General features: G+C 41.2%; 1 protein-coding gene across 2 annotated transcripts; it reads left to right on the top strand.

Moving 5' to 3' along the window:
• Positions 1-4,529: 4,529 nt before the first annotated feature.
• LOC116994042 (galectin-8) lies at positions 4,530-19,391 on the top strand. Of its 2 annotated transcripts, XM_033055436.2 has the most exons (10): positions 4,530-4,622; positions 6,422-6,631; positions 10,369-10,457; positions 11,046-11,256; positions 11,905-12,021; positions 13,688-13,744; positions 13,823-13,849; positions 15,143-15,231; positions 17,497-17,662; positions 18,120-19,391. In XM_033055436.2, the coding sequence occupies exons 2-10, from the start codon at positions 6,518-6,520 to the stop codon at positions 18,267-18,269; spliced, it is 1,020 nt and encodes a 339-aa protein (XP_032911327.1). In that variant the 5' UTR covers positions 4,530-4,622; positions 6,422-6,517; the 3' UTR covers positions 18,270-19,391. The 2 variants fall into 2 exon arrangements, with proteins under 2 accessions (XP_032911327.1, XP_032911328.1); XM_033055437.2 differs by lacking the exon at positions 13,688-13,744.
• The last annotated feature ends 317 nt before the right edge of the window (positions 19,392-19,708 follow it).

Here is a 19,708-nt window from a genome sequence, read left to right on the forward strand (position 1 = left end):
AGATTCTTAAATGAGAAATAGCAGCACAAGTAATAATAAATGTGTTCTGTGTATCTATGTACAGCAAAGGATGGATACACAGCTTTACATATTGACGTGAAATTCTTTTTTGATTATGAGTTTGCTTCAAAATTACCAATACTTAATTTGGGAATATTTTTTTTTTGTCTCAAAAAATAACTGAAGTTTCATGTTGTTGATGATATAAAACATAATTTACATAACTAAAAAGTACCTTAACAGAAAGAGCCTGGATAAGAAAGGGGCACCCAAATCCTTACAGTAGTAAAAGTATATTGAGTCTAAGCTGAGAATTTGTTTTTGTCTTTGCACCCAGTAAATGTGAGCTTCCCCTACTTCATTCACAATCCCATGAAGAGTTTTTTTGGCATTTTTTTAGTCCTTATTTATTTTTGTCTCTGCTTTCTTTGAAGCTTAGAAGTTCTCAAAGGTCTATGAAAAGCCTGATCCTCTCTAACCATCAGGAAACACCTACCATCTCGTGGTGAGAGGTGATACTACAGGCCTTGCACTTCTCCCTTGAAAATGCAGGAGAGCTGAGGGCAGATAAACTCATCTGTAACTGCAGAAACTCACCAGGGATATCCAAGAGCAACTGCAATGAGGATGATAAAGGTGGAGTTCTAGGGATCTTGGGTTTGATCACAGTTTGGAAAACATCTCGCAGTCTTTCTCTTTGCACAGATGTGTGACATTTCCTGGTTTTTATCTCCCCACATAGGCAGGGATTGAATCACTGTGTGCAGATCGTGGCACAACCGCCTGGGGGTGGAGATTGTGGCGAGGTGTGCAGACAGGGCAAGCACAGGCACAGGTTTGCTCTCCTATCTATTGCAACGCAAATGAAGCAGTGATCCTGACTACTTCAAGAAACCTAAAGTGTCACTGATTTAAGAAAGAAGGGGTGAGTATGTTTTAAGGGTTATATGACCTATAATTGGCTTTCAAAAGGTCTAGTAACTTCTTGTTTGTCCTTTGGCCCTCATATCTATTCTCCATCTTGTTTGTTCTTATGCTTCTCTTCAACATTATGCTTTAAAAAGCATACATTGCAACAAAAAATAGAATACTTGTTAGTTCCTGAAGCAGTTGTAGCATTTTAAGCTTTTGAATCTGTTAGCCCATTTTAAAAACCGTGACTTTTTGTTTTGTTTCCTGTAATTTGTAAGCTTTAAACGGAAAACTGGAAGATCTGAATGATCGCTGAAGCAAAAGAGTGACATATCAAGGAAGAGTTATGGAAGGCTACTGACTAACTTGTAGCTAAGTAAAAGCTGAACCAGCTGGGCTGTCAAGTGACATTTTAATGTTGGTCTACCAAGAGGTGGTGACTTGTCCTCTTTGAGTCTAAAACCTTTCAAAGAAGCTAGGGGAATCATTTCCATCAGAAAATGCTGTAATGCACAAACAGCTCTACTAAAACTACAGAAGACACAGCAATGTCAGTCTTTTGAGATCATATTAAGTTCTTGAACACAAAGTGTCTGCTGAACAGTCCAGTGTGCTAGAGGCTTTACCTCTGTGGCCTGTAGTACTCTATAAACTAGGGAAAAATTAGTTATTCTGGTACAACAACAATGTGAAAAAATCAGCTGAGGGTAACTTCCATGGGCAGGTTTCTTAATGGAGACTAGTGTTTATTTGTGTCAAGTCTAGGGAATTCCATTATTGATGGAAATTTTATAATTTAAACTGTGCATAAAATACCAGGCCAAAGAAGTGTGACTATGTTTTCACCTTGACTTTGGACCATGGCTTGCTACCCTGAGAAACACAGGTTACAGGCTTGACATGAAGGACAGGGGAGGCAGGTAAAATTTCTTAGGGTAACAGGGTCCTCGATGACAGCTACTTTATGGGCAAGAATAGCTGCTATATTTGCTTCAGCTGAAATTGGCTGCATCTGTCTTGACAAAGCATTTCTATTTTTCCAGCAAGCAAAATTTTGCTGGAACATGAAAAGTCTCTGCTGACAGGATTACACATACTCCCAGAAATGGTTGAGTGCACATCAAATTTAAAAGAAAATGACTGAATTAGGACTTGGACTGTGGAAATAAGGGAAGACTGTTATTTGCTGTCAGGACTGCGATTAGTAAATGGTGCTAAAAATAGCAGTCACAAGAAATCAGCATGAGAGTAATAGTCTATGTACAAAGCAACAGCACTGTTGCACAAAGCTGCTGAAGCTGCAACCCAACTGACTCATTGTAAATGCTGCATCAGGTTTGGGAGCTGAAATAGGGACTTTCCTATTTCAAAAATTTCATAAACTGCCTATGACTCAGCCTAAAATCATGTTAACCAAACAGCTGTTCTGCTTTAGTAAGGAACTGGTGCATAATTCAAATCACTGTATTTCCTTTGGATTATTTCTTCTCAAAAGTAGAAGAGCCCTGAGCAAGAAGTAGTAAAACTTTATTTTCTGTTCTAGAAACACTTCCAATTATTTCTCTTCCTTTCAGCATGATGTTTTTTTATTCCAACCTTTTAACATATTTTCTGTCTTTGCTGTTTGACCTGGACTTTCACATCTGCTTTGAGGTTGCAGTCTAATACTGACAACTGAGTAGAACTAAGTGGTAGGTCAGGCTCTGGACCTTTTATTTGTTCTCTTTTTAAGTAGTGCTGTGGAATTATGTAGAACAGTTGAATAGCAGGCTTTTTGGAAGCACCTGACTACACACAATAGTTGTCAGTCCTCTTTCACAGCTGTGCATGATTCTAAGGTACCTTTCCCCAGACAATCTGCTTTGCTGCTTTTTTATCTGAGTATCTCATTTCTGCAGTTCTCCTCAAAAGAAGTGTTATCATAGCATTTTGTGAATGAATTCTTCAAATCTTATATAGCTGAGCTATTAAAGCATCAATCCTACAATTATTAGCAGAACTCTAGCAAGTAGCCATGATTTAACATGGGGCTTTTGTGTTGGTTAATTGTGGAATAGAAGACTGGATATTATCTAGCTAAGATACTGTAGTGGTCTTTGTGACAAATGGCTGAATTCTGTAGGGAATTCTAAATTCACTATAGCCACCTACACTGCTTTTTGCAAGGCAAAGAAATACTGAATGCCTTTAATTTGAGATGGTGATTCAAGCTTGTGAGCCTTTTATATTGCTCTCTTTATTTTTGTGCTCATCTTTTCTCCATCCAGCATATTTACAGGGGGAACCTGAAGCAGTGCTTCTCTGAGCAGATTGTTGTTACTTATGAGCTGTAAAATTGCAAGGAACTTCATTTGCCTTCCTGCTTACTAGACCAAAACTGCCAAAATCACTCTTAGTGGGGCCTACAAGGGAACAGGAGGATGGAAGCATGGCCTTGGGGTGGTGTTTTTAAGACTGGGTTGGGTCTAACATTTCCAGGTTTCAGAAACATAAAGGTTTTGGGGCAGTGAATGATCCAGTGTGAGCTTTGAAACTGTGGTCTGGTCACAGAGATGACCTTGGTCATTATGGGTCACTGGAGACCCTGGAGAACTGGGCAGAGAGAAATCTGGTGAGGTTTAACAAGGGCCAGTGCAGGGTCCTGCACCTGGGGAGGAGTAAGCCCAAGTACCAGCACAGGCTGGGGACTGATCTACTGGAGAGCAGCTTAGCAGAGAAGGACCTGGGAGTGCTGGTGGGTGAAAGATGATCATGAGATGGCAGTGCCCTTGCAGCCAGGAGGGCCAATAGCATCCTGGGGAAGAGTGTGGCCAGCAGGCTGAGGGAGGTGATCCTGCCCCTGCTCTGCCCTACAGAGGCCACATCTGGAGTGCTGTGTCCAGCTGAGAGAAAAGGAGCTCCTGGAGAGGGTCCAGTGGAGGCCACAAAGATGGAGTCTGGGATCTCTGTTATGAGGAGAGACTGTGGGACCTGGGCCCACTTAGTCTGGAGAAGGCTGAGACAATACCTCATTAATGCACAGAAATATCTCAAAGGTGAGTTAAAGAGGGTGGTGCCAAATTCTTTTCAGTGGTGCCAGTGGCAGGGTGAGGAGCAATGGCCATAAACTAAACCCCAAGAACATAAGGGGGAAGCTTCTTCACACTGAGGGTGGCAGAGCCCAGGGAGGTCGTGCAGTCTTCTTGTCTGGAGACCTTCAAACCCCATCTGTATGCATTCCTGTGTCACCTGCTCGAGGTGACCCTGCCTTCGCGGGGGGGCTGATCACCAGAGGGTTGGAAAGGACCTAACAATTCTGTGTCTCTGTGCGCGATGTGCCTTGTCAGGAGACGGGGCTGCGCTGTAACACGGGACCTTCAGAGGAAGTGCAACACACATAGGAAGCGAACGTTTCGCAGGCCAAGGAGAGCAATGCCCCTGACAAGGTGCAATGCCCCTGACAAGGTGCAAGCCCAGCCCCGGGCAGCCACACAGCCGCCTCAGCCCAAGCCCGCCGCTGCAGGGGCACGCGCCTGCGCGCGCCGGGGCCAGCAGGCTGCGCAGGGCACGCGCCACAGCCCCGCGCGGGCGGCGCCGCGGTGACGTCACCGCGGTGAGGGGCGGGAGCGGGAGCGGGACCGGGACCGGGAGCGGCGGCGATGGAGGCAGCGCCGGGCGGGCGCGTCCCGCGGGTGTGCGGGCGCTGCTGATCGCCGCGGTGCGTCCTGCAGGTAAGAGACGAAGCGGAGAACGCAGGGACACGGCCCCTGCCCGCCCCTGTGCGTGTCGGGCAGAGAGGCTGCTCCCGGCGGGGCTGTGGGGAGCCGGGAGTGCCTCGGTTCGCTGTAAGGCTGAAGTGTCCTTCCAGTGTTCGGGAGTGTTTGGTTTATAGCGGGGGACGGGGGACACGGGACACCGCCCGCACATTGTACTTTAATTGCTTGCGGATATCCAGAAAGCGGCTCGGTCATTTTCTTTGCAGAAGCCTTGTTCGCACTGGTACAAAATCTCGCTTTATGTGTAAGGACTGGCCGGAGTTACCCTCACGAAGGTAACTCATAAAGGACACATTTTCTCTGTGTCGCAGTGGGAAGGCTGCTTATTGGCATTTATGGTTTCCTGTTTGTGGGAGGTATTTCCTGCCCCTTGCAGTGTGAGAGGTGACAGGGCAGCCTGTGTGTCCCCGTTCTCTAAGCGGAGCCAGGGAACCTTAACCTGCCGTGTTGCAGATCTGGTGTTACACGTACAGTGGTTCTGCCAGAAGGATACGGGAGAGCTTTGCAGTTGCGTGTCCTGCTTTTCACAGACAGAGCCTGAGAGTCAGCTTTCCTTCATGGTTGTGACCTTGTTGATAAAATACTAACAGACAAACAAGAGAACCCTTAACTCATCACTTTGTCATAGTGCCACCTGCTCTGCCAAGATCCTGTGCCAGGATCCTGTCCTAGTAGGATCTAGGTTGCTGTTGCACGCCCAGGAAGTTCAAAGAGCAGGCTGCTGGGCTGTGGCTTTCATTTTCTTGGGGTCTGCTGTTGGACTGTACAACGGTAAAGGCAAAATTGTTGTTTGATTTGGTCTTTATTTTCTCCTTTTAAAAATGAAATCAATAAAATTTGCCTGCACAGGCAAAAGTGAATTTATGGTAGTATCCCTTGAGAAGGGCAAAGGGCAAAATAGTTGTGCAATGTTGGCACCTTGTGTTCTCTGACAGGAAGTTCTCTGTATTGTGTTCTAGGTAGTGGTCTTAAGTGGGTGAGTTAATACTCATCTGATCCAAATCTTCAACAAGATAAGCCAGATGTTGCAAAATGGAGGCCACAGACCTTGGGGTTTTGGTTTTGTGTTGTTTTGTAGTTTTTTCTGGTTTTTTTTTCTTCTTCTTCATAACCTTGCTTCCTGTTGACACTAAATAATGTGTCTAGAGCCCTCACCTTTGACTTTTTCTCTGTCTGCGTGTCATCACCACACAGCTTTACATGCTACCTTTTTTTTCCAGAATATGCCAGAAATAATACTTAGTAGTTTCATTTGGGCCCTGGATTTTGGTCACTTTGTTAAAGGATTTACTAAAGAAGTTGCAGTGTAGCTGAGCATACTTACAACCTTTATTTCTTACTAATATTGTGCATATAGTTATAGTTTTACAAACTCCTGTAATTACTTGCAGAGTTCAGGTATTGTATGTGTTGGAGGAAGAAATATAGAACATCCTCTGTTTCTTTCTTTGTTTTTGCCTAGTATTTCTTATCTTAATGTAAGATAAAGGTGGAAAAGGCAAGGTCACCTGCTAAGGCTTGTCTGCCGTGGGAAATCTGGGGATACCAGACTGCTGCTGACATTGTTTAGCAGTGTGGCATCTCAGTGCTTTAAGCAAGCCTTTTAATTTCATATTTCAAAACTCCAGCAGATTTACTGGAAAAATGTTTGCATCATTTCTTGTGCTATTTATAGTTGTACCTTAGAGGATTTCACTTTATGTTGTGTGGCCTTGTTTCCCTTTAATTTTTTTTTTTTTTTTTTTTTTATAAAGAGATCCCTCCTTTGGTGTTGCCTGATCAGTGAGTTCTTTACATACACTCCAGCAGTGACCACACAGAACTGACAAACTTCAGCTGGAGGAGAGAAGATGACATCCTTGGGTGCACCACAGAATGAAATGCATAAACTGACCTTGGATACACTACAAAAAGAAATAAGTGAACTGTCCTTGGACACATCACAGCGGAAAATCAGTAACCCGGTAACTCCTCTGTCTTGCCAACCATGTCTGCCTTGGGAAATGGGGCTTTGCTGTTTTATGCCAGTAGTACTGTTTTGCACAGTGAGGGATGCCACCGAGAGCTCTGCATCACTCAGGTATTTGAGGGAGAATGTCACAGGTGACATGAAGAGCTGATTGTGTTTAGAAATTGTGCTGTAAACAAATGGACAGGACTTCCAAACGAGGACAGACTTTCAGCCTTGAAGGACAATATTGTTTCATGTACAGCTAATGTAGATATCTGGCTTTTTTGCAGAATGTGCTGGAAAGTATGATAAGAAGTGTTTTCACTTCTTATTCTCTGTAAACATGGGTTGTGCCTGGCAGCTCTTCTGAAGTGTTTATTTTGTGGTGCCTGTAGCTTCAGTCCAAACAACTAAACTTGGAATCCTTTTTCATAGTTCATATCTTAATTCATAATAAATCTCGTTTTCTGAGGAAGACTTGAGCTGACATGATTCAGCAGTTGTGAAGACTGGATTTTGTTTGCCTAGCTCCAAGTCTGGAAACTTTCTCTGAAAAATTCTAGCATTCTCATGGTCTGTGACAGCAGCCTGACTTTGGCTTACCCTAAAGGGGTGACCTGAAGCTGTGTCTTCAATTGTGTCTTAAAAAATTTATTTCATTTGAACCTGTAGGAAATAGTGTTTTTACCATTGTGTGCACTTTAAAAGTACTAAATCTGGAAAGTGTTTATGGAGAATGTACAGTAACACAGACCTGCACAGGACTTCCTTATCTATTGGAGCTTTGCACTGTCACTCTCTTGGGCCCTCAGTGAATCTGATTGTTTATTCCCAGTGTATGGTCACTGCTGACAAAGTGAATAGGATTAGGGAGGAGGGGGGAGTAGTTTCAACCTCCTTCATGAGAACCTAGCTGGAAGAGGAAGGAAAGCTCTGTGATTAACTAGAAGGTGGAAGGACTGAAGTGCAAAAGGACAGGGAGGATGGAAGTTAGTAGATGGAGATCTTGGTGGGAAAGGAGATGTGAAGAGAAGGATTAGGAGTTGTTTAGGACAAATGAGTAGTGTCAGAAAGAGACTAAAAGTCGGGCAAAATTGGGCAGCTGCGAGGGCACTGATCAGTATGATGCGTGAAAAGACTTAGCAGGAGAATTCAAATAGAGCTTAGGGGTCAAGAGCCTATTGTGGAAAAAAGAATGAGTATTTGGGATGGGAATATGGAGGCAGAGTTAGGAAAGATTTTGCTGATGACTTTGGGGCAGCCTCCAGACAAGGCAGTGAGCAGCCTGCCCTATCTGCCCTTGCTTTGAGCAAGGCATTTTGTCAGAGAGACCACACAGAGGTGTCTTCCAACTTCTGTAGCAGGGCAGTCTATGAAAATGTCATTGTTTCAATACGTTGTTCCATTAGCAGCAGAACTTCATAGCTTTATTACAGGTTTGAGTACTGAGATGTATTTCTTCATTACTATACTGTTCTCAAGCATGCAGAAAATCTACTTTCCTCCTTGATGCTCTTTACTCCACTCATCTGACAAGAAATTATGTCATGTCCCATCTGGTGGGGGAGCTGTCTGTTATCCACCATGCTGGATAAAAGCTTTTATCATAGTCCTTTCCTCTGTAAGACCGTAATCTCTCATCTTGTTTTATGACAACTGGCATTTTCTTTTAGGAAGAACATAATCTTTGAGACCTTTCAAACTCAGTTGACATTGATCAGTTGGCTTTAGAGCTATGTCTTGGAGGTGTGGAAGAAAGGCAGGATGATGGTAGATCATGTCATGTGACAAATACTGTTCTTAATAAATGAGGAAAAAGAAGAGCATCTTGAAACATGAGGAAATTACAGGCACATTCTCTGATGACAAAGTCTCATTAAGTCTGCAGCATTGCACACAGAAAATGCTCTATTATAGTCTTGTAGGTTCCACATCTGAGCTTCTGAAGAGTTGATGGGACACCTTTTCTTTTAAATAAATGCATCCTTTTGAATATAAATAAGTGCTTTTGCCACAGTTCCTTTTCAGTAGAACTTGACTTCACTGAAGCTGGTTGAGTCCCAGTATCCCTGACCTGTGTGTGCTTCTTCGGTTTGTCTTTGGAGACTGAACCTGTAACTTATTACTTTATTGCAATAGAGCTACTACCCCCCAGGAGCAGAGTGTAAAACTGAGAACAATCAAGATACACTCTTTCTTTTTTATTATTTCTGTTCTTATTGTTTGAATAAAAAATATCTTCTGGTGTGCAGCTTGTATTTTAAGGAACCAAGTAATTGCCAGTAAGCAAAGGGGTTTCACTTTTCTTTCACTTTTTAATGTCACATTTTGGTCTTCTTCTACTGCACCTGCTAAAGCCAATAAAAATGATGAGACTTAACCTGACAATTTTCTGGAAAAGCAAGTTCCATTTTTTTTCTTGATGCAGAAGATGACTCTGAATTAGTTTTTATGCAGTGGGTGAGTAGCTGAGAAGGAAAGTGGAGAGTGGGCAGAAAAGGAAGTGTGTCTACTGGCAGAAATGGTCAACACTCTGGATTTAAGCAATTTCTGTTGTCATTCCTTTTTTCTCACAGATTAACAAAAATATGTGTCAGTAAACATATATCCTTTTCTTATCTTCCTGTTTCATGCAATGATCTATATATTTTATAAATAAAAGTCTCAACTTGTTGTTTTATGGTCCAATATCCCATTCAAGAGTAGTAATTCCAATGTGTTTGTTATTTGTTGTTAAATTACTGAAGCTCTTGTTTGCAGTTGATGTTTCATTTCAAAGGCATCCTAAAATCTTACAAACTACCAGAACAAACTTTGGGAAATTTTTCTGTCAGTTAACCAGAATAAAAGCAACATTTTCTACTATTTGCTTCCTTTTTTAATGTGAAGCACGTCGCACATCTGATGAGATGTAGACCTACTGCTTTGCTTTTGGACCAGGCACCTGGGAACTTCTACAGTTTAATGTTGAGGTGCTTCCTATCCCTTCCTGAAATGCTGGATGATCAGGGTAGGGCTTCTGTGCACGTCTGAGTCTTTGCCAGGGAGCTCTGCCAAGGTGTTTGGGGCTTTTATCTTAGCTGACATATCCCTCCCTGTGGCTTAACAACTTTCACCATGCTGTCATTTCAGTTCAGTGTAACATCCATATGTTACCTTCTCCAGCTATTGATAAGGAAGAAAAGATAGTGAAGCTTAGGGCCAGACTGCATGCTGTAGGTGCCATAAAATCCAAGACTCCTGAACAGGGCTATTTCAGTGCACTTTGCAGTTCTAAGCTCATTAGGATGAGGTATTTTGTTGTGTTTGTGTAGGTTTTACTAAGAAGACACTCCTCCTGTCACTCCTCCTGTCATTGTTTTCCTAATGGAGCAAGAACAAGCAAAAAGGCAGCTCCTGTAGTCTGGAGTCAGGGGAGTTGTGGAAGTTGCCTCCTGGTACCAGCAAGGGGCTGATAATAGTCAGCCCTTGGGAATGACCTAATTTGAAGTGAATCGTCTCTATATTTTATGAATAGTGAGGCAATAAAGTACTACAATTCTTCATTTGAGAGCTAAGAATGGAGGATGAAAAATTTATTTTTAATTTTATCTGAAAAACTTGTTTTTCATAGGAGAAAATATGCAAGGTTTTCCCTTCCTGTTGTGGTTTCTTTTATATTAAAAGCTATTTGTGTTTCTTTTAATGTTGTAGATCATCATATAATTAAGAATTAGAATACTAATTTTTTTTTGGTGTTCTCTCTTCTAGATCATTCCATATGTTGGGACAATACATGGTGGCCTTGTTCCTGGAGAGCAGATTGTGATACATGGGAGTGTTCCTGATGATGCAGACAGGTAGAGGCTCTGTTGTCATGTTTTGCAGTGTCACCATATGAGCAAGAATGTAATGGATGAAATGTGTCCAGGGGTCCTATTTAGGAAGGCACACAAAGGCTTGATTTAAATCCTTGTGATAGCGTCAGATTGAATGCAGGCTTAAAGGGTAATCTGAGACTAACTAAATTGATAACTGAATATGTTGTGTGTAGGAATTATCTTAATCTGGTGTAAGGGGGTATGGACTGGTGCTTGTGCCCAGTGAGGTGGTTCTCTTCCCTGAATTATCCAAGGTTCATCTGATACATTCTGTTGAAGGTGGTGATAGGGAAGGTGGTGAACACAGTAAGCGTTTATATTATATGAATGATGACCATTAAATAAATTTAAACATTTATATTCACTGCAGTAGATCATGGGAGAACCTTTTACAGTTGTGTAGGAAGAGAGGAGGACAAATGTTTGTTTGAGGACTTTTTCTTATCCAGTGACATTCATTGTGTCTGCCTGTTCTGAGGCTCCACAGTAAAACACAAATGTACCGAGCCTTTAGGTGAGTTCTTGAGAGACTGAGCTGAATGTGGTTTGTTGTATTTTTATGATTAGGTTCCAGGTGGATTTACAGTGTGGCAGCAGCATAAAACCTCGAGCTGATGTGGCGTTCCATTTCAACCCCCGTTTCAGAAGGTCTGGCTGCATTGTTTGCAACACGCTGGAGAGGGAGAAGTGGGGTTGGGAGGAGATCACTTATGAGATGCCCTTTGAGAAAGGAGAGTCATTTAAGATTGTCATCATGATTTTAAAGGATAAATTCCAGGTGAGTCTGGGTTGATTCTTCAGCTGCAGCCACTGTCAGGCCAACAAAGTAGAGGTATTTTGTATAATTGAAATAAATACTGGAAGTCTAGATGTCTCTGTTAGCTAGGTGCAGTCTAACTACAGAAGAGTTTAGAGCTTTTCTTTAAAGAGATGCTAATTAAATCAGACCTTTAATTTTGGATGAGTAGACAAGGAACTTCCTGCCATAATTAATACCTACTCCACCCTTCCCTCTGTGTGTGCAAAGGGCTAATCTTGGGATAGACTTGTGCTGTGTCCAGTGTAAGACAGTCTTTTTGGAGGGGGCATGTGAGGTGTTTTTGTCTTGCTCTGTTAAACTGCAATAATAGATTCTATTACATTGGTAATACTACATCGGTAAATGATCAGGTGTTAGAAACAAACGTGTGAAGTGCAAATTTTAGTGTAGGCAAATTAATCTCCCTCATAGTGATGGAGAGACTGAATCATGGATGAGCTTAACTTAGTTGATGTGAGATTTCTAGGACACTCCTAGAAGTGTTTTGTACCAAATTGTTTCTGTGCCAAACCAGTGTAAACCAGAGATCTGTGCATACAAGTCGATACGTGGCTGGTGTAATGTATGTTTAATACAGTTTTTCTGTTTTCTTTCCTGTCTCTTTAGGTGTCTGTAAACAAAAAGCACTTGCTGCTCTACAACCACAGAATTAGTCTTGAAAAAATAGATACTCTTGGAATATATGGCAAAGTGAAGATCAAAACCATAGAGTTTATTTCTCAAGTAAGTTGTATAGATAGCTGACTTGTTTGATTCATTTCCTCTGTCTGGCTAAACTGCGTAGGGGGATTTGGTGAAAAGGAAGGAAGGAGAAGCAGCTACACAGTCCAGTGTTAGTAATGAGATTTTGGGTTCCCCACATTTCAGCATGTGACTCTCATGAGCATTTCTGTCTTCCTGTTTTAGTCTTGCAGTTACGGGCAGGAAAGTGACAAAAGTTTATGGCTTACAAAGTTGACAGGACAGGCAGTATAAGAATTGATTGGATACTTAGTCTAAGAGTGGATTAGACTTTCCAAATATTGCAGGGACTCCAGAATGAACTCTTGAGTATTCATGCTTCTAAGTGACAAGTTTAGTCATGTCTGTAATTTTTTGCTTGGCTTTGAAGTGCCAAGGTCAGCCACAGCTGGAGCCCCTGGTGCACATTGCCCTGTTTTTCCTGCTTAACTGACTGAGTTGTAGAATGAAGTCAGAAGTGTACATCTGTGGGGATGAGAAGAGGTGTTCTTTCTCAGATTTTGTAGCTTGACTTGCACATGGACCAAACTGCAGTGAATCCAAAGTGAAGGCTATGCTGTGCCTCCTCTCAGCTGCCAGTTCTGCTGCTGATAGTAAACTAACAGAGGATTTTTCCCTATGCAGAAGGAGAGATCCGTTTGTTCTGGAAGTGTTAGACTTTTAGAACAGAAACTGAAAGTCTCTTCAGTGCAGTCTCCACTACATTGTGGACAAAGCTTTTGACTCTTGCTGCCAAATACCAGGTCTAACTCAGGTCAACAGATAATAATTGTTTTGGTTGGTGGCAAAGCTAAGCATAATGAAGTCTAAGCTTTAAACATAGGTCTGCTATGTTTAAAGATCATTTGCAGGGCTGGTAAACAGATTTTCATGGGTCCCATCACTTGGCCTTGGGCATGTTGCCAGAATAATATTCCTGCAAAAGCTGTCTGCATCCTGATCTTGGAGGACTGACTCCAAGAAGAGCTTGAGGGCAAGCAGGTGCTGTAAGTTGGTTTCTGACCCAAGCACAAAACATACACTTAGTTCAATCTGTGGCTGCTGATGCTGTATGCTTTGTGGAAGGAAGGAATGGAGAAAGGTGATTTCCTTTTAGTCTTTGCTTCTGATACACTTTTCTGAGGAGGAAGTTGGAGGTTTGTATTGAAATAAATGGCCTGAAGACACAATCTTCTAGGGCTAAGCTGGAACTGTCTCTGGCATGGCCATGTTGCTCACCTGTCCTTCCCATGAGAAGGGACAAGGTTGTAGAGGGCTGCTTAGAATCCCAAGAACTTTGCTGTGTGGACTTGCCATGCTGGTATTTCTGCCCCAGTGAGGAATACTCAGGGTATCCTGAGATTCTGAGGGCTTGACAGTACTCTGACTGTTTAATAAAGATTCAAATTGTAATGAGGTGATGTTCAGAAATCTTGATTTGGCTTTAGCAGTTGATCTTCAGAACTTTTCTGTAGTTTGTAGGGGTTTCTACATTTTCTATAGGGGTAGGTTTAATAGGAGTTTCTGTCTATTTCAGTGACATAACCCTAGATTTCCATCTTAATAGTTTACCATTTAACGCATGATGATCCTTACATTGTTCTAAACCAACTTTATGCTAAAGTTACGTGATGTTAGCAATGACACCTCAATATCTCTCTTTCTGCAGTCTTTACAAGGCTCTCAGCCATCGTCTCTAGGAGTAACAAAGATAAGCACAGAAAATGTACGTATGTTTGTACAAGGTTGAATGAATCTCCTTGTTGTCTGATAAGCTAGATAATGTTCTTTTCTTCTCTTGTAGGGGGAAATGCCAAATGGTTCACAATTGGTAAGTGTTTCCTGTAGATTTGTGGCAAATGTAGAATTAAAAAAAATAAAAAATACTTGAGTCATTCATGAAAAGATATGCACAAAAGACAAGAAGAAAGGAATTGACAGTCAGCTGGAGAAGGATGATCAGTGAGGTTTTGTAGAGGGTAATGTTCTTCTCTGCTGCTAGTACAGATGAGACTATTGTTTAATCATTTAGAAAACCCAAAAGATAAACACAGCATCCACAACAGTAAGCAAAGAAATTAAAGGTGAAGTATCTGAAGGTTTAAAGGACCAAGTTATATTCAAATTTTTTTCTCAAATAGGCATACGTTGTTTTCTCTGCCTTAGAGAATACCTGCAAAGCAAAAGTCTTCTGCAGTTATATTATGTTAACATGTGTGGAGCCTGTCTGCTACATCTTCCTCTTGCTGACAGATCCCTGTGTACACTTTAGGTAGCTGCAATGCAATGCAAGCATTGCAGCCTAGGTATGGAACTTGCACCCAGCTGACATGGAGTATAAATTGAGTGCGTGCTCATCTTTTTGCAAAAACCTGTGCAAGTAGACTGTGTTCACACTGGAGCAAGGATACTCAAACTGAAAAGAGGTTGAAGGCAGGAATATATACAAATAGAATTTGTGGAGAAGGTGAAGTTGCAGTGAGTGCCCTAATTTTAGATGCTTTGTTACTTGACAGCAAAAACATAAAAGTGAAGTGCATTCCCTTCTTTTCCCTCGTAAAAATTACTTCTAACACAATGAAAAATAAGACTAATAAAGTACTTGCACTGTCTATCATTATGAACTGCTCCCAGGAGGATAGAACATTTCATGACTCTAGTTCTAGTACTTGTGTGATCATGGGACAGCAACACACCTTAGCATGAGTCTTTAAAGCAAGACTGATAATGCCAGAGATGAGAAGTCAGGCATAAGTCTGAATAATTATGTGATATGAATTTAAACTATTTCAGGGAGCTTCATGCTTTTTTCTTCTTTTTTTTTTCTTTCCCTTTCTTCCCCTCCTTAGTGGTGGCAGAAGTAGTTGTAAATAAATTTTGTTTTGAACCCAAGGTGGTAGTAGTCTCAATTAAAACCCAATACATTGATGTATTCATCATAGTGTAAGTTTTCCACTATAGTATTAGGATCTCACAGTATACTGGTAGGAATAACTTTACCTGTAAGTGCAGATTTGCAATTGTAGGCCAGAATTTCTTCCTGCCATAGTAAAGCTCAGCTTGTATAAAAAGAAGTGAAAAAAGTAAGTCACAGTCAAAATTTTTACTGTGGATGTACTTTCAGAGTGTTCCTTATGTTGAGAAACTTGATACTGCGCTTTATCGAGGATGCACAATTGCCATTAAAGGAGAAGTGAAGAAAAACCCAAAGAGGTATGTGTTACTGATTTTTCTGTTATTTAACTGAGGTGCTCTTGAGAATGAGTAGGTTTTTCCATTGCCTCTGTATATCCTTACTCACATGCAACTTTGCATCTGGAATCATCTGAAACTACAGTGCAGTTTCCTCAGGAAGCAGCAGGATTACCGCTTCAGAGAGGACTTAAAAAAGCAACTCTGTTGTGAAAAGTGAAGGTAAAACCTGAGTGTCTAACCTACTAAATCTGTGTCGTTCACAAATTTGTATGTTTGTTCAGGGCTTTTCATTGTGCAGGAAGTGTGAGCAAATGTACTGTACAGAGAGAGCTTTTATTCTAGGGAGATCCAAGAGTAAGGATCTGGCAGAAATAGGTGAAATGTAAATGAGGCAAGTTGCTGGTGTGCTCAAATGCTGCATGTTATAATATTTCTCTGAAAAACCTGCTTGGTGTCAGCATGCCTAACTGACAATAACTGTGTTATGAAAGTGGTGAACTGAGTGATTAAGAAGGATGGAGCACCTCTTCTAAGAGGAAAGGCCAAGAGAACTGGGATTATTCAGCCTGGGGAAAAAAGTGCTTCAAGAAGACTTAATTGTGGCTTTCCAGTACATGAAGGGTGCCTATAGGAAACATAGAGTGAGACTATTTAGAAGAGCATGTAGTGACAGGCAAGGGGAATGGCTTCCAACTGAGAGTAGGTTTAGGTTAGATATGAGAAAGAAATTCATTACTGTGAAGGTAGTGAGACATTGGAACAGGATTCTCAGAGAAACTGTAGATGCCCCATGTCTGGCAGTGTTTAAGGCCAGGTTGGCTGGGGCCCTGAGAAACCAGGTTTGATGAAAAGTGTCCCTGCTTATGGTAGGGTGGTTGGAACAAGATGAGCTTTAAGGTCCCTCCCAATCCAGGCTGTTCTGTGATAGGAGAGTATGAGCAATAATTTTGATAGCAAATTAGGAACAAAGGGTTGCACAGAGCACATGAAATGAAGCTCAGGGAGTAGGGGAGCACGACACACTGAAAATAGAGCTGAGCAAATGTCTGTGCTTCAGCATGCCCTTTACTTGAAGGGTGGTTTTGACTCTGCAAAAACATGCCTAAAAATGAAGCAATTAATGATAAATAAAAGTGATGAGAAGCATGTTTTCACATTGTGTGTGTATTGCACTCCTGCCTCTTTAGGGCATGTTTCTTCCCTGCAGCTGAACAGCATTCAGAGTTCATACTGGAATCCAAGGTCTGGAATCCTTATCCGCAAAGTTTGGATGGACTTCAGCTTGAATAGGATAATTAATACTTAAAGAGTAGCATTTCTTTTTCTTCTTGTGCCTTGAAAAGTTTATTAGCACTTTTCAAGTGCTGAATGTGCTCAGATGTGTATAAGCATGAAGAGGCTTTTGGCTGTTAAAGCATGCACATTGTCTGGTTTTTATGTTTATGCTTTTAAACCTATATATTTATATAGAGTTTATAAGTTATTTCATGTCTTTTGCTCAGTTCACACAGCTGTAGATGCTGCTTTTTCTTGGTGAAAAAGAGAACATCACGGCTTGAAAGTGTTGCAGTATTTCCTATCTGGACTGAGTAATTCTAACAGCTGGAGCTAATTTGGATGGGGAGGGAATATTTTTTTTCTTCAAATGCAGTTAAGGTCTTTGCCACAGGTTGGAGCATTCATTTGAATTTGAATGACTGTTCCCTCCTATCACTCTTCTCCAGAGCTCCCCTTTAGTGTTTGGTGGGCATGTCCGAAATGGCAGAGTATTCACTCAGCCTGGGCAAAACAATATTTTGTATGCATGGCATGCCAGCAGTCTTAAATGCATGGAAAGAATCCTTGAACTTTTCCTTAGCGTCCAACCAGTTTGTTGACAGAAAGAATATGATGTCTTTAGGTAAAACGCCTCCCACTCTGAATTGCCTGAGTGGAAGAGGTGGGGGAGCAGGCAGCTCCGTATGTTCCTGTGAGAATGCTCTTTCCTAGTGCAGTAGGGGAGCAGCTCTTGGCTCAACAGCTCCTTGCTGAGACATGCAGAAAGCTGTGAGTGATGAAGTGGATCTAGCAGAGTCATGTCCTACCTTTGCTGCCTCCAGCAAAGGTTTCTATGCAGAGGAGACAAGTGCATCTGGCTGCCTGCCTGTTTGGTTCTTCAGGTGAATCACAGTCCTGGCTCCCCAACAGCCTGAGTATTGGCTAAGGACTTGGTAAATGGCATTGACTGCTACTGTCATATCTGTAAACCCTTGATCCAGTAAACTTTAAAAAAATATCTTCCAGCTTTGCTATAAATTTGAGACCAAGTGGATCAAAGGACATTGCTTTACATCTGAATCCCCGAATGAAAAATAAAGTATTTGTAAGAAACTCCTACCTTCATGACAGCTGGGGAGAAGAAGAAAAGGAAGTTGCTAGCTTCCCTTTCAGTCCAGGGATGTACTTTGAGGTAAGATTAACTGAAAGAGTATCAAACTGAAAAATCTGCCAAATGGATTAACACTGATGCTTAAATGTCCTATTACTAATACAGATTTAAATAAAACTGCTATTCCCTTATTTCATGTCTTGAAAATCCTTGGGATTAAATGGGACCATAGAGAGCAGAGATTTGTCTCTATTTAATAACAGTTTTAAGTAGTTGCAAAAATTCAACCTGTGCTAAGAGCAAATTTAAATTAAATTGAGTTGGACATGATGATCCTTATGGGTTCCTTGCAATTTAAGTTATTCTATGCTTCTGTGAATTTTAGTGATGCCCCATTTTTGTTTTTAAATGTTGCTTTTGCATGAAACATTCTCTGTTAACAGAAATGCACCTTGCCCAGGTCTATGCTAGGTCATGAGATTGTTTTTCACATCTTACCTGAGCTTAAATCTTAACAGTTTCTCTTCTTACTTTCCAGCTGATTATTTTCTGTGATGACTACCAGTTCAAAGTTGCTATTAATGGTGTTCACACTCTGGAGTACAAGTATCGTTTTAAACAACTTGAAAAGATCAATATGTTGGAAGTCACAGGAGATGTTCACTTGTTGGAAGTGAGGAGCTGGTAGTTCTTTTCAACCAGTACTAAAAGAATTTAACCTCTTTTAATGACAGTGCCTCCTTGTCAAGTACAAACAGGTGCTGACTCATGCTGAGCCTGCCTTTGATCTATCTAGGCTTTTGCATTTGCCTCTCTGAATTAGGCAATTATCAGAAATGCTAACTGCAAATTTAAATCCTTCTCTAGTTTACAGTTTCCTGGCTAGCTAAGTCAGTGTTTGCTCAGATAAATCTCCTGTATTACTGAACCTAGCAATATGAAAATGCTGCATCATACTGTGTCTAACAACTGCACTCTGTATGTTTAAGTTAAACTACCATTTGGCATTCCTTGATATGATCCTTTCAATATGGTGAATTAGAAATGAGACTGGAGTAGGATCCAAAGATACAGTTATCCACCTCCAAAGGGATGTTTATAGTTCATTTAAGAGAGAACTACAGATTTATAATTTTCTATATCTTAAATTATGTTAGCACATATAACCTTTACAGTGAGGCTGAATTAAGCAAACAGTTGACCCCTTACTTCTGGCAAAGGGCAAAGAGTTTGATATTGCCTCTTAGCCTGCTGCTGCAGTAGCACCTTCTCTGACACCTATGGTTATGTCACCTCCTGCTTACAAGGGCCCAAGATCTCTAGCCTTTAGTTTTCCAAAGTGAAACATGGGGAATTGATTTAGCTGGTTTCAATTACATGAACTTCTGAAAACTTGTTTGATCTGAAGTGGCTCCTAACTGGTTTAAGAGTCCTTAGGGTCTGAAGAAGATGTTTGTGGGTTTCATTTTTAAAATATGTCTGAATCCAGGTAGTCCAGGTAGGGTTTCAGTTGAAATGGTACTCAACTACTCAGCAGTGGACTTGAGAATGGATCTTTTTTCAGTCTTGTATTAAAATACTATCTATGGGAAATTAAACTGTTCCTATTCAGTTTTCTGTACAAATGTCAGTCTTTTTATATTCTTTCTAAAAATAAGTTATTTCTGGTTGTCAATATATGCCTGAAGGATCCCTGCATATCTTAAGACTGCTAAAACTGAATAAATTTCCATAATAAGATGTACACTAAAGACTTAAAAGACCAGATTTAATGTATAAAAAGCATCAATAAAAGCATTTGTGGACTCTGCTTTTTTCCAAGTGTAGCTAAGTAGCTATGATCCCTTTATCTTGCTTTGTTTTGTTATTGTGTTACCAGTATCTTCAAGTTGGCAAAGTGACTTTCAGAGAACTGGACTGGAGAACCATTTCTACATCAAGGAATTAGTGATCCACAGAGCAGTTAACCTGAGCAGGCACTAGGGCTGGGCTGTGGCTGTGCTGGGGTGGGCTTCAGGACAGCGTTGTGTTGTTCTGTGCGTATCCCTTGGCTGCAGGATAAACTGATGGGAACACAGAATCTGGTAGGCAGCTCCTAATGGCACTAACACCACTTGTGTGTCCTTG

The sequence above is a fragment of the Catharus ustulatus genome, chromosome 3, assembly GCF_009819885.2.
Source record: "Catharus ustulatus isolate bCatUst1 chromosome 3, bCatUst1.pri.v2, whole genome shotgun sequence".
Lineage (NCBI taxonomy): Eukaryota > Metazoa > Chordata > Aves > Passeriformes > Turdidae > Catharus > Catharus ustulatus.

Bases quoted from the DNA above. Each gene is read 5' to 3' on its own strand.
- LOC116994042 (XM_033055436.2), top strand. From the start codon at position 6,518: ATGACATCCTTGGGTGCACCACAGAATGAAATGCATAAACTGACCTTG. The intron at 10,458-11,045 runs GTAGAGGCTCTG...TTTTATGATTAG, and splicing joins GTTCCTGATGATGCAGACAG to GTTCCAGGTGGATTTACAGT. The intron at 13,850-15,142 runs GTAAGTGTTTCC...ATGTACTTTCAG, and splicing joins TGCCAAATGGTTCACAATTG to AGTGTTCCTTATGTTGAGAA.